At 43.1% G+C, this 23,977-nt stretch overlaps 1 protein-coding gene across 4 annotated transcripts in view; it reads left to right on the top strand.

Moving 5' to 3' along the window:
• Nucleotides 1–23,977, top strand: part of DOCK5 (dedicator of cytokinesis 5) — a 180,050-nt gene that overhangs the window by 139,660 nt on the left and 16,413 nt on the right. For 3 of the 4 annotated variants that reach the window (XR_009156501.1, XM_058194703.1, XM_058194702.1), the window contains exons 44-49: nt 770–856; nt 2,746–2,922; nt 15,957–16,040; nt 19,747–19,884; nt 21,755–21,921; nt 22,634–22,811. Coding sequence is in view for 3 of the 4 variants with exons in the window: in XM_058194703.1 (XP_058050686.1) it covers nt 770–856; nt 2,746–2,922; nt 15,957–16,040; nt 19,747–19,884; nt 21,755–21,921; nt 22,634–22,811 (831 nt within the window). In the remaining variant the exon portion in view is untranslated. Of the gene's footprint in view, nt 1–769; nt 857–2,745; nt 2,923–15,956; nt 16,041–19,746; nt 19,885–21,754; nt 21,922–22,575; nt 22,812–23,977 lie in introns of those variants that run through there. The other variant, XM_058194705.1, reaches the window with a different exon arrangement.

Below are 23,977 nucleotides of genomic sequence, written 5' to 3'. Positions count from 1 at the left end.
GAACAGCTTGCCTGGGTTCCATCACTGGAGGTTTTTAAGAAGAAATTAGACAGCTACTTATCTGAAATAGTATAGGTTCTCCTGCTTGAGTGAGGGGCTGAATTAAAAGACCTCCAAGGTCCCTTCCAGCTTCTATTCTATTCTTTAAGATACAACTTTTAGAACATCATCTCTTGACCTAGCTAAAAGGACATAGGAAATTGCTGGTATAATATAGGTGGTCCTTTCACGAGGCATTAGGAGGTCTAGATGATTGAAAAACAAACTGGAACAATCTTTTTTTCCAATAGATCTGATCTCAAAATAGCTTAGGTCTTTACATGAAGGCCACCCAACTCCTTGTTCTTCCTGATTTAATTTTTTTTAAGGTTCTTTGAATCAAGTAATGAATGTGCAACTAGGTGCAGATATAAGCAGTAAGATATAACAACTCCAATGATTCCTTTAGGCGTTGGGTATCCTGAGATATTTTTGGAAAAAGGAAAAAAGATAAAATAGTAGACAACATCCTTAGAGACTAAGCAGTTATTCCACTTTTCTTCTGGATAAATATTGGGTGGAAGATTGCACCCAACTTGACCGTCAATATTGATGAATCCAAACATAAATTCTTGCATTAGGCTGGTTTGGGGAAAAATGAGCTTTTGATTCTTAGCCCCATCATTCTTCTGAGGAGGGGCTAAGAGAGAATATTCCTTGCATAGGTATAAAATAAAATATACACACGTTTTTAATGTCCTGTTGCTTTGGGGTTTTTTTGTCTTCTTAGACTATGTGGATAGAACGTACCACCTATACAACAGCCTATTCCTTCCCTGGAATCCTCAAATGGTTTGAAGTCAAGCAAGTCACTATGGTGAGACTCTTTCATTGGCATCTCTAATTCAGCCTCCCCAACTTGGTAGCCTTTATTTAGATGGTCTTGAATTTTCAGCTAATTGTGGGACTTTGTGAGCTAAGAATCCAACATTTCTGGAGATTGACAGACTAGGGAAGGCTTGATTTAATCTGACATTTTTTCTTCTTCTTCTACGCCTTCTCCTTAGAAAAGTTCAAGGAACCTTCATCGATTTCTTACCCGCCTCCCCAAATTTAATATTTCTATCTGCCCATGAGGAAGTGCTTATGAATAAACCAGCATTCAAGGGCACTTGGATACACAACCCCACATTGCTTTCAGCACCCGAGTTTTTGTGTTGTCCCCTTTCTGAACGAACTGTTGGGGTGATTGGTAATTAAAGGAAACAAATTACCTGCAAAGTTTGCTAAACTGGGCTTTCCTCTCCCCGCTCCCCCTACATTTAATGTTTAATGTCAATTTGGCAATTATATGGACATATCCATATAATGTAGTAAAGTGAGCTTTTCTAACTCAGAAATGGGAAACTGCTACCTTCCAATCCCACAGAACAAGCCACAGCTTATTTACTGTATTTATTACAGTTTATTTTAGTCCTTCCTCTAAACGTACATTTATTTTGGTCCTTCCTCTAAATGTCTGTATAATATCACAATCCCTCAAGGATTTGATTTGGCCTAAGGTCACTCCAATGGGCTTTGGCTATGGAGTAGCTTAACTTGGGTATGTGCAGATTTAAGTTTTGTTACACTGAGCACAGAAACTCTTACCCAGAGTTTAAGCCTTTTATAATTGACAGCTGATTCATGTGTATATACTTGAAAGTGAAACTAGGAGTAATTTCTTAAGTTATTTCCTGAAACTGGCTGTTGACAAGAAAAAAAAAGGGGACAACAGAAGTCAGAGACAGACCTTGAAAACTTTCTTTTTTTAAAAGATATGAGATTTTGGTTAGCATCTCCTATGGTATTGAGGTAGTAGAGCAAGGGTGAATTGTAAAATTTGTTACTACCAGTTCTGTGGGCGTGGCTTGGTGGGGGGGTTAATGTGATTGGTAGGCGTGGCCATCTGTGTTTTTTTTTTAACTTTTAAAAGCATTTTTTCTACAACCTCTTCGGCCAAAGAGGTTGTAAAAAAATGCTTTTAAAAGCCTCTGGTGATCAGGAAACTCAGCTGGGATCACCAGAGGAGCATTTTAAAAGCTTTTAAAGGGTTCTGACAATCCCAGCTGAGTTGCCTGATTGCCAGAACCTTTTAAAAGCATTTTTTACAACCTCTTCGGCTGAAGAGGTTGTAGAAAAAAATGCTTTTAAAAGCCTCTGTGATCAGGAAACTCAGCTGGGATCACCAGAGGAGCATTTTAAAAGCTTTTAAAGGGTTCTGACAATCCCAGCTGAGTTGCCTGATTGCCAGAACCTTTTAAAAGCATTTTTTACAACCTCTTCGGCTGAAGAGGTTGTAGAAAAAAATGCTTTTAAAAGGTTCTGACGATCCCAGCTGAGCCGTGCAATCAGAGGCTTTTTTTTTTACTTTTAAAAGCATTTTTTTCACCGAAAGAAAAAATGCTTTTAAAAGTAAAAAAACCCCAATCTCTGATGATCGTGCGGCTCAGCTGGGCATGGAGGGGGCAGGGATTTTTGCTACCAGTTCTCCGAACCACCCGCCGCCATCGCCACCGGATCGGGCGATCCAGTCCGAACCGGGAGCATTTCACCTTTCAAGGTTGAGTGAATGACTAGGATCTAACTATGAATGTTGCCCAGTGAAAAGTTTGGAATGGGGAAAGTTGGTTTTCTGCTGAAATTTTCATTGCCTAGCATCCATTATTTCATTGCAGTCTTGACCATAACTCATTTTTTGTGGTTTTGTGGTTTTGTGATTTCCAGGAAGAAATCAGCCCCTTGGAAAACGCCATTGAAACCATGGAGCGGACAAATGAGAAGATCAGTAACTGTGTTCAACAACATGCTTGGGACCGCGTCCTGCCTGTCCATCCCCTCTCCATGCTCTTGAATGGCATTGTGGATCCAGCAGTAATGGGCGGTTATACCAACTACGAGAAGGTGGGTTGTTTCCTTGCTCTGTGTTGTAGGTCACACAACAATCTCGGGAATGGGACAGCTTCCTGAAACAGGGAGGCAAGAGTCGTAGAATCTAGCTATATCAACAGTACTATAGATATCAGACAATTTGGAAAAGAATACTTGCAGCAGCTGGCACTAATTTTAAGGGTGGAAATCAAAGGATTTGGTTTCCATTTATTAAAGCATTTCTTTTCCGTAGTAATAGGTACATTTTGGTGAGCTATAGACCTCATTCATTTTATTGTTCCTGTTGTTAGTTGCGAAGTCGTGTCCGACCCACCGCGACCCCATGGACAATGTTCCTCCAGGCCTTCCTGTCCTCTACCATCCTCTGGAGTCCATTTCAACTCACTCCTACTGCTTCAGTGACTCCATCCAGCCACCTCATTCTCTGTCGTCCCCTTCTTCTTTTGCCCTCAATCTTTTCCAGCGTTCGGCTCTTCTCCAGGGAGTCCTTCCTTCTCATTAGGTGGCCAAAGTATTTGAGTTTCATCTTCAGGATCTGGCCTTCTAAAGAGCAGTCAGGGTTGATCTCCTCTGGGACTGACTTGTTTGTTCACCTTGCAGTCCAATTTTATTATAGTAACTCAGGGGTAGTCAACCTTTTTATACCTACCACCCACTTTTGTATCTCTGTTAGTAGTAAAATTTTCTAACCGCCCACCGGTTCCACAGTAATGCGCCATGTATCGTCATCTGTGCATGCCTCTCGTGCATCGTGGGTTGGGTTTGGGGGGGCGCCAGCTCTGCTTGTCTGTTACAGGGTGGTGTGGGGGGAGATGCATGAGCTATTCTGGGACGAAGCTCTTTTGTTTGCGGTTGCACTATAGCACCATTTAGTTTCACTTACGTAACGTGAACTAAACTTATGCACGGGCAATACAAATAGTATATTTTCAGAAATTTAAATTGTCATGGGGAATTTTATGAAAACCTAACGAAAATTATTTTAAATAATGCTATGATTTTTTTAAAAAAAACCAATTACATTTAAAAAAAGGAAAGTGCTTCAGTATAGGACAAAACCCCTACCACCCACCATGAAAGCTGGAACGCCCACTAGTGGGCAGTGGGGACCAGGTTGACTACCACTGATAATAACTCAATAAACTTAATTAGAAGAGTAGTTGACATTCTGGAATTTTAATTTAGAATGGAAAGGAACAATGGAAGGGATAGATGGTAGACAAAGATGAACTCTAAAGAAAAAGGATAGGTATAGGAGGTCTTGTCTAATCTGCCCTCCACCGTTTTTCCTCTTTACTGAAATTTCACCGAATGTTGTCCATTCAGACAACATTATATAGATAGTGTCCCAAAAGTGCTTTTTCAAAAGGCAACTGGATTTTCTTTGTTTTTCCTTGAAAAGGTTTCACTTCTCATCCAAGGAACTTCTTCATTTCTCAACTTCTTGGATGAGAAGTGAAACATCTTCAAGGAAAGACAAGAAAAGTCCAGTTGCCTTTTGAAAAAGCACCTTTGAGACAGCCATGACCTGGATGACTGAGAATCTCCATAGACATATATAGATAGTGATAATCTATTGCAGGTTATCTATCCACAATAGAAATGGCAATCTTTTAATGTACTTAATGTATTTATTTTTATTTATTTATTTTATTCAATTTTTATACCGCCCTTCTCCCAAAGGACTCAGGGAAGTCCTTTATAGCCAAGTAAAAAGTCACAATATCAACATTAAAAGAAATTAAAACAAACATATTATAAAGTGGCCAGATTTAAAACAAATTAAAATATTAAAATATAAATAACCCAATAAAATTTTAACCCAATAAAATTTTAGGCCAGTCCCGCTTGAATAAATAAATGCGTTTTCAGCTCACGGCGAAAGGTCCGAAGATCAGGTACTTGACGTAAACCAGGGGGAAGCTCGTTCCAGAGCGTGGGAGCTCCCACAGAGAAGGCCCTGCCCCTGGGGGCCGCCAGCCGACATTGTTTGGCGGACGGCACCCTGAGAAGGCCCTCTCTGTGAGAGCGTACGGGTCGGTGGGAGGCAAACGGTAACAGCAGGCGGTCCCGTAAGTACCCGGGTCCTAAGCCATGGAGCGCTTTAAACGTGGTGACCAAGATCTTAAAGCGCACCCGGAAGACCACAGGAAGCCAGTGCAGACTGCGCAGGAGTGGTGTTACATGGGAGCAACGAGTTGCTCCCACTATTACCCGCGCAGCTGCATTCTGGACTAACTGCAGCCTCCGGGTGCACTTCAAGGGCAGCCCCATGTAGAGAGCATTGCAATAATCCAGGCGGGAAGTTACGAGGGCATGAGTGACCGTGCATAGGGCATCCCGGTCAAGGAAGGGGCGCAACTGGCGCATCAAGCGTACTTGGTGGAAAGCCCTCTTGGAGACAGCCGCCAAATGATCGTCAAACGACAGCCGCCCATCCAAGAGGACACCCAAGTTGCGCACCCTCTCCGTTGGGGCCAATAACTCGCCCCCCACAGCCAGCTTTGGAGCAAGAATAAGAAGTCCTGCATTTTACACCCATCTTAAGCTTCCAGATACTTTTAAGTGGCACACATTATGAAGTCCACCTCATCTTAAACTTAACAACCATTTATTTAGCAACTATTTGAAGTTATAGTGGCACTGAAAAAGGCGACTTACCACTGGTCCTCACACTTATGACCATCATGCCATCCCCATGGATCACAGGATCAAAATTAGAACAGTTGCTGGGTCTCAGGGTCATGTGATCACCATTTGCAACTTTCCCAGCTGGAAGCCAGATTTTCTTAACGGCCATGTGATTCATTTAACAACCGCAGTGATTAGTTTAACAATCATGACAGCAAAGGTCATAAAATCGGGCACAATTCATTTAACGAGTGCCATTGTTCCATTGTTTAGCAGTGGAAATTCTGATGCCAACTGTGATTGTAGGACACGGACTACCTGTACGCATATTTTATATCACCAGCCTATCCAGGATCAAAGTTTCTTTTCCTCCTTAGAATTTCAGTTATGGATAGTGCGGCAATGCTAAATGTGCTTCCAGAAAACAGGATTTTTTATTTATTTACTTTATTTGTTTGTTTGTTTGTTTGTTTTGTCAAGTACATATTAGATAATATATATACGTATAGGCATGAGTTGAATACATAAAATGAATACAATTAAAGGGAACATTAGGACAGGGAGGGTAGGCACGCTGGTGCGCTTATGCATGCCGCTTACACACCTCTTAGGAATGGGGTGAGATCAACACCGACCCGTACGCTCACACAGAGAGGGACTTCTCAGGGTGCCGTCCGCCAAGCAATGTCGGCTGGCGGCCCCCAGGGGTAGATCCTTCTCTGTGGGGGCTCCCACCCTCTGGAACGAGCTTCCCCCGGGCTTACGCCAAATACCTGACCTTCGGACCTTCCGCCGCGAATTAAAAACACACTTATTTATTCGCGCGGGGCTGGCTTAAATTTTATTGGTTTTAAATTTTATTGGTATTAAATTTTTTACTAGTAATTTTTAGTGGGTTTTAGTTTTTATGTTCCAAAATTTTAGGCCAATTATGTAATAAGTTTTTTAATTCGTATTTTAATTGTATATTACATTGTTTTTTTTCCCTGGCTGTACACCGCCCTGAGTCCTTCGGGAGAAGGGCGGTATAAAAATTGAATAAATAATAATAATAATAATAAATAATAATAACAGTAGACAGTCTTAGGTTGAAGTTTTGGGGGTTTTGGGATGAGACCATGGAGTCTGGTAGTGCATTCCAGACATTAACAACTCTGTTACTGAAGTCATATTTTCTGCAATCGAGATTGGAGCAGTTTACTTTAAGTTTGAATCTATTGTGTGCTCGTGTATTGTTGTGGTTGAAGCTGAAGTAGTCATTGACAGGTACTACATTGTAGCATATGATTTTATGAGCTATGCTAAGGTCATATCGAAGGCGGTGTAGTTCTAAATTTCTTAAACCCAGAATTTCAAGTCTGGTGGCATAAGGTATTTTGTTGCGAGTAGAGGAGCAGAGGACTCTTCTTGTGAAATACATGCTCAATTGTATTAATGTCCGATATGCAGTGCGGGTTCCAGACAGATGAGCTGTATTCGAGAATTGGTCTAGCAAATGTTTTGTACGCTCTAGTTAGTAGTGTAATCTTACCGGAGAAGAAGCTACGCAAGATTAGGTTTACAACTCTTAATGCCCTTTTGGCAATGTTGTTACAGTGGGCTTTGGCACTTAGATCATTTGATATGGGTACTCCAAGGTCCTTGACAGAGTGAGGGTCACCTATAAGGTCATGTCCACTTAGCTTGTATTTTGTGTTCTGATTTAGGGTTAGAGGTGTAAAGATCATTGCAAACCCATGTGCACATCTGGAAATTAGGATGAGTGGAACATCTTGTGTCTCCCTACTACCACCCATGAGCAGGGCTTACTTCTAGCTAGAACCTATTACTATCACTTTGATGCACAGTGGGTACCTTTAGAGTGGAAAGCTTTATGATACAGGCAGCCAGGAAATGCTCCAATTGTGGTGTGGAGGAAGGATCCATTTTCAGCCAAGGAAATATTTTGAGCTCCCGCTTCTCTGTTTTCGGTTTCTAAAGTTAGATTTGCAAAAATGGAAAAGCTGTCACGGCTTCCAAATTGGGGTTGCCACATCTGAAAGCGATCAGCCTCTTATTTTTATTTTTATTTTTTGCTCACTTTTTCCTCTCCCTGACTCAGCTGGGATAGGGAGTTGGGCTTTTGTGGGCACTTAATAATAATAATCTAAATCTTTCTTTTCACATTAAAAACCAGAAATCAATGTCCTGCACAAATCATTTGGCCTCCTTTGTGGTTTTCTGACGAGGCTCAACACTTCGGATTCTAGCTGATGGAATTTTGTGGGTTTTATCCTATTGCCACAATACCTTCTCCCCTGCTAGTCAGGGTTTTACTTATTTATTTTTAAAGAAGAAAACGGCTTCACAGTTTAGTTTTCTGCTCCAAAAGGAGTTAAAACTTGCTTATATGTTATCCTGTACTGTTGCATACTTCTGAGTAGGACTGGAGAAGATGTGATCTTGCAAGATGTTCTTAAATTATCTCCAATATCCCATTGATGGGGAAAGAATAACAGAGTTGGAAGAGACCTTGGAGGTCTTCTAGTCTAACCCTCTGCTCAAGCAGGAAACCCTCTTGAATTTCTAGGATTAATGTCAAGCATCGGGGAAATCAGGAGATCCAGGCAGTTCAAATGAGCGTAAAGGTTTATTGCAAGCTGAAGCTCCCTATAAGAATCTGAACTACTAATGGTCAAGGGAAATTAGCGAGAGTTAAGAAAGGAATTCAAGGTGGGCTGGACTTAGATTTCTTGTGGGCACTCCGGGACTCTTGACTGATGACACGTTTGACCCCTCCCTCGGACTCAGCCTGGTCATCTCCTACAATTATAAGATTCTAGGAAAGCTAGTATTATAATTCTGCAACATTTGTAAAGCTGCACATTCCCCATACCTACCTTTGAGAATCAATTCGGCACCTATTTCTGCCACTCTAGCCCAAGTAAAAAAGATGTGGAGACTCTGGAAAGAGTGCAGAGAAGAGCAACAAAGATGATTAGAGGACTGGAGGCTAAAACATATGAAGAATGGTTGCAGGAACTGGGCATGGCTAGTTTAATGAAAAGAAGGAGACATGATAGCAGTCTTCCAATATTTGAGGGGCTGCTTGAGAAGAGGAAGTCAAGCTATTCTCCAAAGCACCTGAAGACAGGACAAGAAGCAATGGGTGGAAACTAATCAAGGAGAGAAGCAACTGAGAACTAAGGAGAAATTTCCTGATAGTCAGAACAATTAATCAGTGGAACAATTTGGCTCCAGAAGTTGTGAATACTACAACACTGGAAGTTTTTAAGAAGATGTTGGATAACCATTTGTCTGAAGGTAGTGTAGGGTTTCCTGCCTGGGCAGGGCATTGCACTGGAAGACCTTCAAGGTCTCTTTCAACTCTGTTGTTGTTGTTGTTGTTGTTGTTGTTGTTGTTGTTGTTGTTGTTTCTTTAATAACGTTTTGGAAATTGACTGTGGTGAGCCTAGTTGTTTTGGCTGCTCATCAGTTGATACAAAAGGGTGTTTCTGCCATGTTAGGTCTGACCAAGGATACCATTAAGTTTGCGATTTATTTGCCAACTTTGTGTTTTTCTCACATCCATTCATCCTGCTCCTTTTCTCAGCCTCTCTGTGATCATAAATTAGATTAGGAAGGCAACTTCCAAGCTGAATTGTGGGACTAAACCAGATTCGTCTTAGTCAAAGGATACTGTGTTGCCTTTCTTTCTTTGTCTTCCGTTCAATCCATTCAGTCACGTCCTATTCTGGACAAGTCCCTGCAGATAGACCAATTCTTGAATACAGCTCATCTGTCTGGAACCCGCACTGCATAGCAGACATTAATACAATTGAGAGAGTCCAGAGATATTTGATGAGAAGAGTCCTCCACTCTTCTACCCAAAACAAAATACCTTATGCCACCAGACTTGAAATGTTGGTCTTAGACAACTTAGAACTATACCACCTTCAGTCTGACCTAAGTGTAGTATATAAAATCATCTGCTACAATGTCCTACCTGTCAATGACTACTTCAGCTTCAACCACAACAATACAGAAGCACACAATAGATCCAAACTTAAGGTAAACTGCTCCAAACTCGATTGCAGAAAATATGACTTCAGCAACAGAGAGGTCAATGCCTGGAATGCACTACCTGACTCGGTGGTTTCTTCCCCAAACCCCCAAAACTTTAACCTTAGACTGTCGACTGTTGACCTCACCCCATTCCTAAAAGGTGTGTAAGGGGCATGTATAAGAGCACCAGCGTGCCTACCATCCCTCTCCTAATGTTTTCTTTTATTCATATCCTTTACAGGTATTTATAATTAGGTTTACACTCATATCTGTCGTAAAATACATGCTTGACAAAATAAATAAATAAATAAATAAATATTAATAAATATTTAATAATAAATAAATAAATAAAAATAAATAAAGAAGCAACTTAGAACTAAGGAGAAATTTCCTGACAGTTAGAATAATTCATAAGTGGAACGACTTGCCTGCAGAAGTTGTGAATGCTCCAACACTGGAAATTTTTAAGAAAATGTTGGATAGCCATTTGTCTGAAATGGTGTAGAGTTTCCTGCCTGGGCAGGAGGTTGGACTAGAAGACCTCCAAGGTCCCTTCCACCTCTGTTGTTGTTGTTATTTTTGTTGTTGTTATTATTATTAATAATAATAATAAATAAATAAATAAATAAATAAATAAATAAATAAATAAATAAATAAATAAAATAAAGATTTTAGTTGAGATGCTACACTCATATCAGAAGCACTAAGGCCCAGTTGGGGGCTCCTTTTGGGGGCTCCTTTCATGTCGCTATCAGGAGCTGGAGTGAAGGATGAGAGCTCAACCCCACCCCACACAGCTCTTGGGTCTCAAACGTGGGCTCTCTAACTTCATGCCCAGCATTCCACCCCTAAAGCCACCGTGTGTTCTGTCCCCTCCCGGCCTTAGCCACGCAAGCTGGCTAAACGAGCCAGTAATTGAGTTCACGGCTGCTATCAGTCCTGGCAGGGAATCTGCAGCTGCCTGCCAAAGTCTCCCTTTTATCTTGGGGTTGCCAGGCAACCAGGAAGTCAGCAGTCCAGGCCGAAGGTTCAGCTCAATTCTCCAAGAGTCAAAGAGTTCAGCTCACTTCTCCCCGAGTCAAAGAGTTCAGCTCAATTTTTGCTCGTCACAGAGCAGAAAAGCAGCCAGGGCTGCTTTTATACTCTGTGGGTTGTGGCTCTGTGACTCAGCACTTCCTAGGCCTGCCCCACCCCTGCTTCTGTTGTTCCCGCCTCTCCTGCCTACGAAACCTAGGGTCCAGCCAGGCCTGATTGCCATCAGCCGGGTCTGGAGGCGTGGCCTGGGGGGGAAAGAGTCAGGGGGCGGAGGCCTTGTTATCTCCTCTACCTGGCCTGCCTCTGGCTCCTGGAGCTGAGCCAGGGAAGCCGGTGCTCCCGAGGTAAGTCCTGATGGCCCTTCCCCCTCACTTTCCAAGTCAGTTTCTGGCAGGGGGCCCAGCTCGGGGGGTGCAGACACAACACCATGCTTCTTTTCAGTAGAGATGAATCTGGAGGACTATGAATCGTTGCTGTGTGATTCCAGCATGGATCCACAATATTTCCAGGGAGCAGGTTGTTGTTGTGGTCGTTGTTTTAAAGATAACATGACATTTATTATGACGGTGTTCAAAAATCCCAGAAACAGACATTCATGCATTGAAGGAAAATGGTGAGTAAGCATCTTGAATACAAAAATAAGAAATGTGTTGTTTCCATGGAAAGTGTGGAATGTTTGTGCATAATATTTACTTTGGTTTTTTTCCCAGCTATGTTATGCTGTGGCTGACTCTTGTGTTTCCATTTAAAACTCATCCTTCTACAAGGAAGTCAGACAGGCTGCAACTAGTATCCCTTATCCTTACTTTATGTCTTGTTTCTGGAGAGAACAGTTGAGTTCAGAGTATTGTGGAATGGATTTGGAATGTCAGAACCCCCAAATATATTATCCTGTATTTCCTGAAAGAACTTAGGGGACCAAGCATAAGGCAATTAAAACAAATGTTACTGTGATGTTTAAGTACAAAGGATTGAAACTTTTCAAGGCCTAAGAAGTAAGAACCATTAAGAACCACTATCTATTTATTTAACGGGTTCGGAGGTTATGGGGGGGGAATGTGTTCCTTTTTGTGAGGGTGGTTCTATTTGCACGGTAAGTGGGAGGGGCAGATATGGCGGAAGGGGATCGATCGGTTTAGGGGACACGCGCTCGATGTTTGCAGGCGATCGCGCCCGATCCTCTGACTTCTCCTGCCTCGGATGGTCAAGACCCTCAGAGCCTGGGCCTTCGTCTTATGTTATGCAACGCACGGTCCGTGGCCAATAAGGCCCCCCTAATACATGATCTTATTCAGGGGGGCGCCGCGGATCTTATAGGCGTTACGGAGACCTGGTTGGGCACCAAAGGGGGTGTGCCCCTGGTCGAAATGTGCCCACCGGGCTCCTGTGCATTTCATCAGCCGAGGGCCCAGGGTAGGGGTGGGGGGGTGGCGGTTGTTATTAAAGAGAGTCTAGAGCCGAGGGAGACCACTGTACCTCAGATTGCCGGATGTGAATCCCTCTTTGTGAGATGGGGCCATAGGTGTCAGATGGGCTTGCTGGTCGCGCACCTGGCTCCTTGCTGCGTGACAGCTGCCCTGCCCGAGCTCCTGGAGGTGCTTGCTGGGGTGGCAGTGGAGACCCCAGACTTTTAGTCATGGGGACTTTAACTTGCCATCTTCCGCTCGCCATCAACAGTGGCTCGGGAGTTCATGGCTTCCATGACGGCCTTGGACCTGACTCAAGTAGTGGATGGCCCCACTCACATCGGGGGAGACACACTGGACCTGATTTTTATCTCTGGTCAGTGGTTGAAGGATCTGGACTTGAGAGATGTAGTCACAGAACCTTTGTCATGGTCAAATCACTCTCTCCTTCGCCTGGACTTTCTGACCGCCACCCAACACCGCAGGGAGACGGAACCACACGTTGGTTCCGTCCCAGGCGCCTGATGGACCCGGAGAGGTGCCGGACGGAGCTTGGGCCATTTCGTGAGGGACACGGCATGGCAGAGGAACTAGCCGCAGCCTGGGAACGGGCTGCGGCTGGGGCTTTAGACCGTGTCGTGCCTCTGCGGCCTCTGACCCAGTGTAGATCCCAACCGCCCTTGGTTCTCCGAGGAGCTGAGGGGATGAAACGCCGGAGAAGACGCCTAGAGAGTTCTTGGAGGTCTAGCCGCTCAGAAGCTGATCGGACACTAGTTAGGTCCTATACTAGACCTACCTAGTGGCACTGAGGGAAGCGAGGCGTTGCTACGCCTCCTCCTCATTGCGCCGGCAGATAACCGCCCAGCCGCCTGTTTGGGTGACCCGCCCTCCTTCACCAGGGGAGCGGGATGACCCGTTGCAGGGACATGCTGAGGAGTTTAACGGTTATCTATACGATAAAATCGCTCAGCTTCGGGACGGTCTGGACCAAAATTGCGGTGATTCAGACGGGGCGCCTGAGGGTGGTCTTGGTGATATTGTCTGGGATGAGTTTGACCCTGTGGCTCCCGAGGACATGGACAGGTTGTTGGGTAGGTTGAATGCCACCACGTGTTTACTGGACCCGTGCCCCTCCTGGCTGGTGCTGGCCACTCAGGAGGTGACACGAGGCTGGCTCCAGGCGATTACGAGCGCTTCCTTGTTGGAGGGAGTCTTCCGCCGCCTTGAAAGAGGCGGTGGTGAGGCCCTCCTCAAGAAGCCTTCCTGACCCGCTGTTTTAGGTAATTATCGTCTGTCTCCAACCTTCGCTCGCGAAGGTTGTAGAGAGTATGGTGGCATATCAGTTTCCCTGCACCTGGATGAAACTGTCTATCTAGACCTGCTCCAGTCCGGTTTCCGCCCGGTTACAGCACTGAGACGGCTTTGGTCGCGTTGGTGGATGATCTCTGAGGGCCAGGATAGGGATGTTCCTCTGCCCTGGTCCTATTAGACCTCTCAGCGGCTTTTGATACCATCGACCATGGTATCCTGCTGCGCCGGTTGGAGGGATTGGGAGTGGAGGCACCGCTTATCGGTGGTTCTCTCCCATCTCTCCGACCGGTCGCAGACGGTGTTGACAGGGGGCAGAGGTCGGCCCCGAGGCGCCTCACTTGTGGGTGCCGCAGGGTCGATTCTCTCGCCTTCTGTTCAACATCTATATGAAGCCGCTGGGTGAGATCATCAGTGGCTTCGTGTGAGGTACCAGCTGTACGCTGATGACACCCAGCTGTACTTTCCACACCGGCCACCCCAACGAAGCTATCAAGTGCTGTCCCGGTGTTTGGAAGCCGACGGGTCTGGATGGGGAGAAACAGGCTCAAGCTCAATTCTCCAAGAGTCAAAGAGTTCAGCTCACTTCTCCCCGAGTCAAAGAGTTCAGCTCAATTTTTGCTCGTCACAGAGCAGAAAAGCAGCCAGGGCTGCTTTTATACTCTGTGGGTTGTGGCTCTGTGACTCAGCACTTCCTAGGCCTGCCCCACCCCTGCTTCTGTTGTTCCCGCCTCTCCTGCCTACGAAACCTAGGGTCCAGCCAGGCCTGATTGCCATCAGCCGGGTCTGGAGGCGTGGCCTGGGGGGGAAAGAGTCAGGGGACGGAGGCTTTGTTATCTCCTCTACCTGGCCTGCCTCTGGCTCCTGGAGCTGAGCCAGGGAAGCCGGTGCTCCCGAGGTAAGTCCTAATGGCCCTTCCCCCTCACTTTCCAAGTCAGTTTCTGGCAGGGGGCCCAGCTCGGGGGGTGCAGACACAACACCATGCTTCTTTTCAGTAGAGATGAATCTGGAGGACTATGAATAGTTGCTGTGTGATTCCAGCATGGATCCACAGTATTTCCAGGGAGCAGGTTGTTGTTGTGGTCGTTGTTTTAAAGATAACATGACATTTATTATGACGGTGTTCAAAAATCCCAGAAACAGACATTCATTCATTGAAGGAAAATGGTGAGTAAGCATCTTGAATACAAAAATAAGAAATGTGTTGTTTCCATGGAAAGTGTGGAATGTTTGTGCATAATATTTACTTTGGGTTTTTTCCCAGCTATGTTATGCTGTGGCTGACTCTTGTGTTTCCATTTAAAACTCATCCTTCTACAAGGAAGTCAGACAGGCTGCAACTAGTATCCCTTATCCTTACTTTATGTCTTGTTTCTGGAGAGAACAGTTGAGTTCAGAGTATTGTGGAATGGATTTGGAATGTCAGAACCCCCAAATATATTATCCTGTATTTCCTGAAAGAACTTAGGGGACCAAGCATAAGGCAATTAAAACAAATGTTACTGTGATGTTTAAGTACAAAGAATTGAAACTTTTCAAGGCCTAAGAAGTAAAAACCATTAAGAACCACTATCTACCCCTTCCTGTTTATCCTCAGAAATCAGAGTTGAAAGAACATGGTGAGATTCTGCATAGCATTAAAATAAAAAATACATAATATTCTATCCTGTTCCTTTAGCTTTCTCATTAAAAAAAACTGGTTTATTCATAGTATGAAGTTTTTGTAGAATCATTATGAAGTTGGGGAGGACAACAGGAATAATCTAATCTAATTTACTGCTGGAAAACCAGATAAATTATCCTTGAAAGACTGCTTCTTAAAACTTCCAGAGATGGAGAACTTTAAACCTTCATAGACAGAGACTATTCTCTCCCTCCCTCCCTCCCTCCCTCTTTCTCTCTCTCCCTCTCTCTCCCCCCTCTCCCTCTTTCTCTTTCTCCCCCCCTCTCTCCCCCTCCGACTCTCTCTCTCCCTCCCTCTCCCCCTCCTTCTCTCTCTCTCTCTCCCCCCCTCTCTCCCCCTCTCTCTCCCCCCTCGCTCTTTCTCTCACTCACTCTCTCTCTCTCTCTGTGTAAAATTAAGTTTTAAAAAGATAAAAACTAGCAGACACTGGTACTGAATAAAGAAAACAAAGACAGAAAAAGAGAGTAGGAAAGAAAAAAATGCAGAAAAAAGATAAAAAAGAAATAGAAAGAACCTTCCAATTTCCTTTGCAGCAAAAACTAGTGTTACAAAGTTATTTCTTACAGGATGGTTACAAAAAAACAATCTCACTTTTTGAATTATCTATTTTTCATCTCGAATGTTAACTGCATTTAGTTCTAGTTCATGAAAAAAGGAGAAAGGAGGTGTGTGTGTCTTCCAATCAGCCATAATTTATAATCTTTTTCCTAATCAAGAAAATCAATTTAGCCATCTCTGAAATTCCATCATCTTCATCAATCATTCCTTATTGAGGATATGTTAAACTTTTTTTCACTTTTGAGCATTGATTTATCTTGTTGATATATAAAAACAATCTTCAAGGTTTTTTTTCTTGCTCTCCATATAGCTTAATTTGATTCTTTTCATTATAGGATCAAATATTTAGCCTGTCTTGTTTTTTCCTTTAATCCCTGCAGGCCTTTTTTACTGAGAAATATGTTCAGGAACACTCTGAAGATCAAGAAAAGATTGAATTACTCAAGCAACTAATTGCTCTACAGGTACCTACAGGAATGCAGATAATGTAGAAAGATGTCTCTAGGCTGTTTTGCAGAAGTAATATTGTCGTAACGGTATAACTTTTCCTGAAGTAGCATTATGTAGATGTTGGGATTTTACCTGGCCAGGATTCTGCCTGCTGTTGCTGCAGCTGGATGGTAGCAAGGTGACAGACAACCTGCGCTGCCCATAAAAAAAGCATGAGTAGTTGGTTGCAATGGTTAAGGCATCAGGCTGTAAACCAGGAGACTATGAGTTCTGGTCCCATTATAGACATGAAACCAGCTGGATTACCTTGGGCCAGTCAATCTCTCTCAGCCCTAGGAAAGAAGCAATGACAAGCCACTTCCAAAATCTTGCCAAGAAAACTGCAGGAACTAATCCAGGCAGTCAAAGAGCCAATAACAATTTGGAAGCATACACGCATAAATGCTTCGCAAACATAACAACTAAGCATAGCAGTGTAATATAAGATATAGAAAGGCATCATTTCTTGGCATATTTGACATGGTTTATTGGTTAAGCGAGAAGTAATCACAAAAGTGCTAAGGAAATCATTGAAGGCAATCTTATTAAGAGGCGAGAATAATGGTCGGTGAAAAAGCATGAGCTCTGCGCACAGAATATTTAAGTTCTGACTAATAGAATGACAATGTTCTGCCTCCTTCCCCACTTTGGAGCAACGAGCTGGCCTTCAGCCAGTGGATTCACGGCTCTTATCAGTCCTGGCAGAGAAATCGCAGCTGCCTGCCAAAGTTCAAACAAATGACTCACAGAGTAAGACTTTCAGCTCTCTTTGAAACGGTTCAGCTAATTTTTGCTTCCCGTGGAATGAGAGCAGTCCCAAAGCTCCTTATATATCCTTCCCTTTGATGATGCCGCCTCTCTAATCTTCTGAAGCGCGGGTCGATCCAAGCTTGATTATTATTATTATCGGCTGGATTTGAAGGCGTAGCCTGGGGAAGGGAGGAATCAGGGGATGACGGCCTCATTACGTCCTCCGACTGGTCTGGTTCTGACTCCTGGAGCCGGGCCAAAGGAATCGGTGCTCCCGAGGTAAGCCTTACCGGCCCTTCCCCCTCACTCTCGGAGTCACTTTCGGGCATGCAGCCAGGTTCGGGGGCTGGAGTCACAACAGGCACGGTGCTTCAAATTCATAGGCCAAAGGTGCTTTGAAATAAATGGGGGCATGCACTCTTGTGTGCAGCTTCTTAAACCAATTTTTTTTTCCAAAATTATGTAATCCAGCTAATTTTAAGGAGTTGCAGGCACCTGCTCTATTCACACCCTCACAGACCCTTGAAGCGTCTTTTTACGTCCTTAAAGCCAAAGTTTTGCACAATATTAATAACCAGCAGCACTAACTTAGAAACCTAGGCAGCAAGGTAAAAGTAAACATTTAAGATGTCGGATTCTTGATAGGGACTATATAAGCATGTCTATGTTAACATTGATGCAAAGTGGTTCGGCATTGGCTTTCTCGAAGATTCTTCTTTTATTCCCAGTCTAAAATATCTTGGTGAATTTTGGTTAAAGCGCTAGCCATGTCCAACAATGCCTAACCTTTTCCCTTAGGGAAAAAAACATGAAGACATCCAGTCTGTTGACCAATAGATTAAATCAGAGATTTGATTCATATCACATTAAGCCCCAATGAAGTTTGTTTGGGTTTGACCAGTGGTGGGATTCAGCCAGTTCGCACCACTTCGGGAGAACCGGTTGTTAACTTTCTGAGCAGTTTGGTGAACTGGTTGTTGGAAGAAATCATTAGGGCAGAGAACCGGTTGTTAAATTACTTGAATCCCACCACTGGATTTGACTTATAAATTCCAAACCAGCCAGAAGCCATGGTCTAGACCAGAGCTTCTCATGTTGTGTGAACTCAGCCAATTATGCTTCGTTGATGTTTATTTAGAATAAATTTTATCTTGCTGATGGTTAAACATAACTTCCCCCCTCCCCCGGTTAAGTATAACTCTCAACCAGGACGCAAATAAACAAACAAAACATGAAACCATAGATCAGGATTGTGACCAAAAAAAAAAAACAAGAGTTGAAATGGCATTGGAATTCAAGACCATCGTCAACCATGGAAATATGAGAGAAAACATGGAAGAAGACTGCTAGATAAATTCACTTGAGCTGGAGGAAAGGTGAGATATAAGAACAATCCCATCAACATTAACAAGACAAGCCTCTTGTATTTAAACAGAGAGCAACCCCCCGCTCCCAGCAGTGATGAGATTACCTAGTTGGGTAATGAAATATCTGCAGTAAAACAACCAAGTTTAGAGAGTACCAAGGACTCCAGTTGATTTAAGTTTACCCAAATAAGCATGATGTGTAATCTAAGACTGGCTTGGCCTCATTGGTAATCTAAGCCAAGAAATGCCCAAGATGAGCCTTCTTGTTTTCCAAATTACATTTGAAACTACAGTGGTACCTCAGTACCCATTGGCAATTAGTTCTAGAAGACTTGCCGAGTATTTAAACCAACGAGTAGTGAGAAAACCACATGATTTACCACGTGACCCGCCATTTTGGCCAGAAGAAATAGCGAGACACAAGGCAATCAACGTCAGCAAGTTCTTCCTTGAGTGTTGATTACTGGGAGAAAGATGAGTTCCAAGACAAGATTTCTGCTTCAAAATGAGTTGGATACTGAATTCAATGAGTGAATAGAAATGGTGGTAGACTTTAGGAGAAACCCTTCCATATTTCCACCTCTTACAACACTAGACAACACCGTATCAACAATAGAGACCTTCAAATTTCTAGGTTCTACCATGTCACAAGATCTAAAATGGACATCAAAAACGTCATCAAAAAAGCTCAACAAAGAATGTTCTTTCTGCCCCAACTCAGGAAGCTCAAACTGCCCAAGGAGCTGCTGATTCAGTTCTATAGAGGAATTATTGTGTCTGTCATCTGCACCTCTATAACTGTCTGTGAGGATATGCACAAGACAAATTCCTTGTGTGTCCAATCACACTTGGCCAATAAATTCTATTCTATTCTATTCTATTCTATTCTATTCTATTCTATTCTATTCTATTCTATTCTATTCTATTCTATTCAACCCAACAAGGCAGACACAGAGGATAATTAGAAGTGCAGAAAAAACAATTGCTACCAAAGTGCCTTCCATTGAGGACCTGTATATTGCACGAATAAAAAAGAGGGCTGTGAAAATATTTACAGACCCCTCACATCCTGGACATAAACTGTTTCAACTCCTACCCTCAAAACGACGCTATAGAGCACTGCACACCAGAACAGCTAAACACAAGAACAGTTTCTTCCCGAATGTCATCACTTTGCTAAACAAATAATCCCCTCAACACTGTCAAACTATTTACTAAATCTGCACTACTATTAATCTTCTCATCGTTCCCATCACCCATCTCCTTCCACTTATGACTGTATGATCGTAACTTTGTTGCTTGTATCTTTATGATTTATATTGATTCCTGATTGCTTATTTGTACCCTATGATTATCATTAAGTGTTGTACCTTAGAATTCTTGATGAACGCATCTTTTATGTACACTGAGAGCATATGCACCAAAGACAAATTCCTTGTGTGTCCAGTCACACTTGGCTAATAAAGAATTCTATTCTATTCTATTTTGAAGCAGTCATGTGCCAAGATACCAACTGTCTATCTCTGTGCTTCCTTAACCTTCTGATCTGGCTTGCCTATTGCAGATGCCTTTGCTGGCTGAAGGGATTAGAATCCATGGGAAGAAACTGACCGAACAATTGAAGCCTCTTCATGACAGGCTAACCACTTGCTTCAAGGAGCTACGAGAGAAAGTGGAGAAGCTGTACGGTGTGATCACCCTGGTATATATACATTGAGTCTCACTTATGAAAAGTCACTAGGAATGAGATCATTATAGCGAGGACAAGGGGATAAGCAAATTGTGAATTTTTATTTCTTCCAGTTTCTCATTTGGGTGAATATGCCAAGTTCTAATTACCCAAATTGATTTTTTTTTTAAAAAAAAAAAATTAAATTAAAGCATTTAATGAAATTAAATTAAAGCATTTAATGAAATTAAATTAAAAGCATTTAATGAAATTAAATGCATATTTCTCCAAAGGTAAGCATTTCTGTATGTACGTCTAATTAATGCATGCAGTTTTTGCAAAACCGTGTTCCTAATGCAAGGCACGTTGTATGATTTTCATGACTGTATTCCCTAATACACTAGAGACTTTTCCATGTGTGTTCATATATATATTTATAAAATAAACATTTCTTTTTGTCAAACTGCATTGCAAACTTTGAGGAACTGGGAATTTCAAATGAGAATTATGTTCTGTTTTAAATATTGGGAGTTGGCAAAGACAAACCAACTACATAGTTGGTTGTTCTAAGTTAGGTGAAGCAATTCAGCCAATTTTTCTCCTGGGGTGATGTGATGTGTTTCCCAGCTACAATGGGAAACAATTGTTCGTGTTGAATGAAAATCTGGCATTGTCTTGATCCTAGAATATCTTGGAGGTGTATACAATCACAAATGAAAACATCACACAAGGAAGAACTGTAAAGCGAAAGTTCATATCTGTCTGGCTTTGTGCCCACACCTAAAGCCCCACATCTGTGGGGCGAGAGGCTTTTTTTGGTTTTATTAGTGATTATGGAATATGATATTTTCTCAGGTGCTATGTAATTTAACTTTTGTATTGTTGAGGAAGGAAGGAATAAAGGAAGGAAGGAAGGAAGGAAGGAAGGAAGGAAGGAAGGAAGGAAGGAAGGAAGGAAGGAAGGAAGGAAGGCAGGAAGGAGTTAATAAAACCCAACCAGTGGCACCCATATTTAATCAACTCAGTAAAATTTTAAAGGGGGAACAGCTTGAGTGCCACCACCCCTTTTTCCAAGTGAATCCCAGATAACAATATACTAATGATGAGATAACTCACATTCTCCAGTGATTTTAGCTATCACATGAGCCTATACTGGAAAAAGCAATTTGCCGAATAATTTGTTTCTAGGGTTTGTGTGAGTCCCTGCGAGTCCCTTGGACTGCAAAGCGAACAAATAAGTCAGTCCTAGAGGAGATCCACCCTGACTGCTCTTTAGAAGGCCAGATCCTGAAGATGAAACTGAAATACTTTGGCCACCTAATGAGAAGGAAGGATTCCCTGGAGAAGAGCCTAATGCTGGGAAAGATTGAGGGCAAAAGAAGAAGGGGACGGCAGAGAACGAAGTGGTTGGATGGAGTCCCTGAAGCAGTAGGTGTGAGCTTAAATGGACTCCAGAGGATGGTAGAGGACAGGAAGGCCTGGAGGAATGTTGTTTATGGGGTTGCGATGGGTCGGACACGACTTTGCAACTAACAACAACAACAAGGGTTTATGTTGAACCTGGCTTGGAGCTGATGGCCTCCTTTAATATAGTCAAAAGACCTTCAGCCAGGCATATGACTGCAAACGAGCAAAGGTCCTCCTGAAACTGTGAAGGTCATTAGATCAGACCCTATTGCTAAATCATAAGGTCATGTAGCTCTTATTCCAGAGCTACATGACCTTATTCCAGAGCTACATGACCTTATTCCAGAGCTACATGACCTTATTCCAGAGCTACAGGGGGTGGGGACTTAAAGAGAAATTTCAGAACTTACATCTCTTCAAAATGGTTTTGGAGGAGAACCTCTAAAGTTTCAGAAGTTGCATTCCTTTCACAACCTTCTTTGTATTCTGACAATAGCCTTCCTCACTGACGGAGAGAAAGCAGAGCAGGTCTGGTTCGGTGGTTTTGCCATACATTATGTCCTCCACGTTGAGAAGGCTGTCAGTTACTTCTGTCACTTCTTCAGTTGGGTCGACTTCATCTACATCATCTGACAGCGTTTCCTCCAGACCAGGATCTGATGGGTAAGTTGATGGGAAGGATTGAAAGGGGTTTTTGATAGAAAGGAGTCTGTGAGGGAAATGTGAGTCTGTGAGGGAAATGCAGGCAGGAGAATTTCTATTACCTTGAACTATCTGATGTTTTTCTAGTTTGTTTTTTTTATACCACTGTCAATGTTGGGTGGCTAATACAGGTAGTCCTCAACCTATGACTATAACTGAGCCCAAAATTTCTGTTGTTAAGTGAATTTTGCCCCATTTTACACCCTCTCTTGCCACAGTTGTTCAGTGAATCACGGCACTCATTAAATTAGTAACACAGTTGTTAATTAGATCTGGTGTCCCCCTTGGCTTTGCTTGTTAGAAGGTCGCAAAAGGGGAACACATGACCCCGGGACTCTGCAACCGTCATAAAATAGGAACCAATCGCCAAGCATCCCAATTTTGATCACATGACCACAGAGATGCTGCCATGGGTCGTAAGTACGAAAAGCTGTCATCAGTCACTTTGTTCAGTGCCGTCGTAACTTTGAACGGTCACTAAACGAATGGTTGCAAGTCGGGGACTGCCTGCAAAGTCAACGAAAGAAAGAAATAATATGAGGCAGTCACGAAGAAAATGATCTCTTGTCAGATTACTTCACGTCTCCAGAAAACAAGAAATATTATTTTTTTCAGGCTGGCCAGAAGAGACAGGGTATAATTCTTTATGACGGTATTTCTGTGTGGGCTACAGATCTATTCTTGAGCCATTGATGGAAAGGAGAAGTTCGGCAGCCTCCAGGATGGAAGAACAGCCTACCAAAGATGATGCAGACAACCGAGCTAATAAATTCCGTCGGAAAGACTGGAGTCTCAGTAAATCTCAGGTTATTGTAGAGAAGGAGCCAGAGGCTGAGTTGGCTTCCAAAACGGTAATCAATGCATCAGAGCAGGGGTAGTCAACCTTTTTATACCTACCACCCTTTTGTATCTCTGTTAGTAGTAAAATTTTCTAACCGCCCTCTGGTTCCACAGTAATGCGCCATGTATTGTCGTCTGCGCATGCCTCTCGCCAGTGGTGGGATTCAGCCAGTTCGCACCACTTCGGGAGAACCGGTTGTTAACTTTCTGAGCAGTTTGGCAAACTGGTTGTTGGAAGAAATCATTAGGGCAAAGAACCGGTTGTTAAATTACTTGAATCCCATCACTGCCTCTCGCGCATCGTGGGTTGGGTTGGAGGGGGCCAGCTACCAGCTCTGCTTGTCTGTTACAGCTGGGTGGTGTGGGGAGAGATGCGCAAGCTATTCTGGGATGAGGTTCTTCTGTTTGCGGTCGCACTATAGCGCCATTTAATTTCACTTACGTAACGCAAACTAAACTTAAGCACGGGCGATACAAATGGTATATTTTCAGAAATTTAAATTGTCACGGGGAATTTTATGAAAACCTAATGAAAATGTTTTTAAATAATGCTATGAAATTTTTTTAAAAAGTCAATTAAATTTTAAAACAAAAGGAAAGTGCTTCAGTATCAGACAAAACTCCTACCGCCCACCATGAGAGCTGGAACGCCCACTAGTGGGCGGTAGGGACCAGGTTGACTACCACTGCATCAGAGTGATGAATTTCCCCTGGGAACTTATGTCATTTGTCTCCTAGCCATGCAAGCTTATTCACATCACTGTTAAAAGAGAAGCTAGGAGGGATTCAACTAGGAGAACATTTGATAATCACCTCAAGGCAGGAGTGAAATGCTCCCGGTTCGGACCAAATCTCCCGATCCGGTAGCAATGGCGGCAGGTGGTTCGGAGAACCAGTAGCAAAAATCCCTGCCCCCTTTTCCCCCGCATGCCTAGCTGAGCCATGCGATCATCAGAGTTTTTTTTTTCTTTTAAAAGCATTTTTTCTTCGGCCAAAAAAATGCTTTTAAAAGTTAAAAAAAAAAGGCTCTAATGATCACGCGGCTCAGCTGGGATTGTCAGAACCCTTTCAAAGCATTTTTTCTACAAGCTCTTCAGCCAAAGAGGCTGTAAAAAAACTGCCTTTAAAGGGTTCTGGCGATCAGGCAACTCAGCTAGGATCGTCAGAACCATTTAAA

Source organism: Ahaetulla prasina, chromosome 9, assembly GCF_028640845.1.
Source record: "Ahaetulla prasina isolate Xishuangbanna chromosome 9, ASM2864084v1, whole genome shotgun sequence".
Taxonomy (NCBI): domain Eukaryota; kingdom Metazoa; phylum Chordata; class Lepidosauria; order Squamata; family Colubridae; genus Ahaetulla; species Ahaetulla prasina.
Note: the sequence above shows the minus strand (reverse complement) of the source record. Positions and strands in the feature narration are given on the sequence as shown.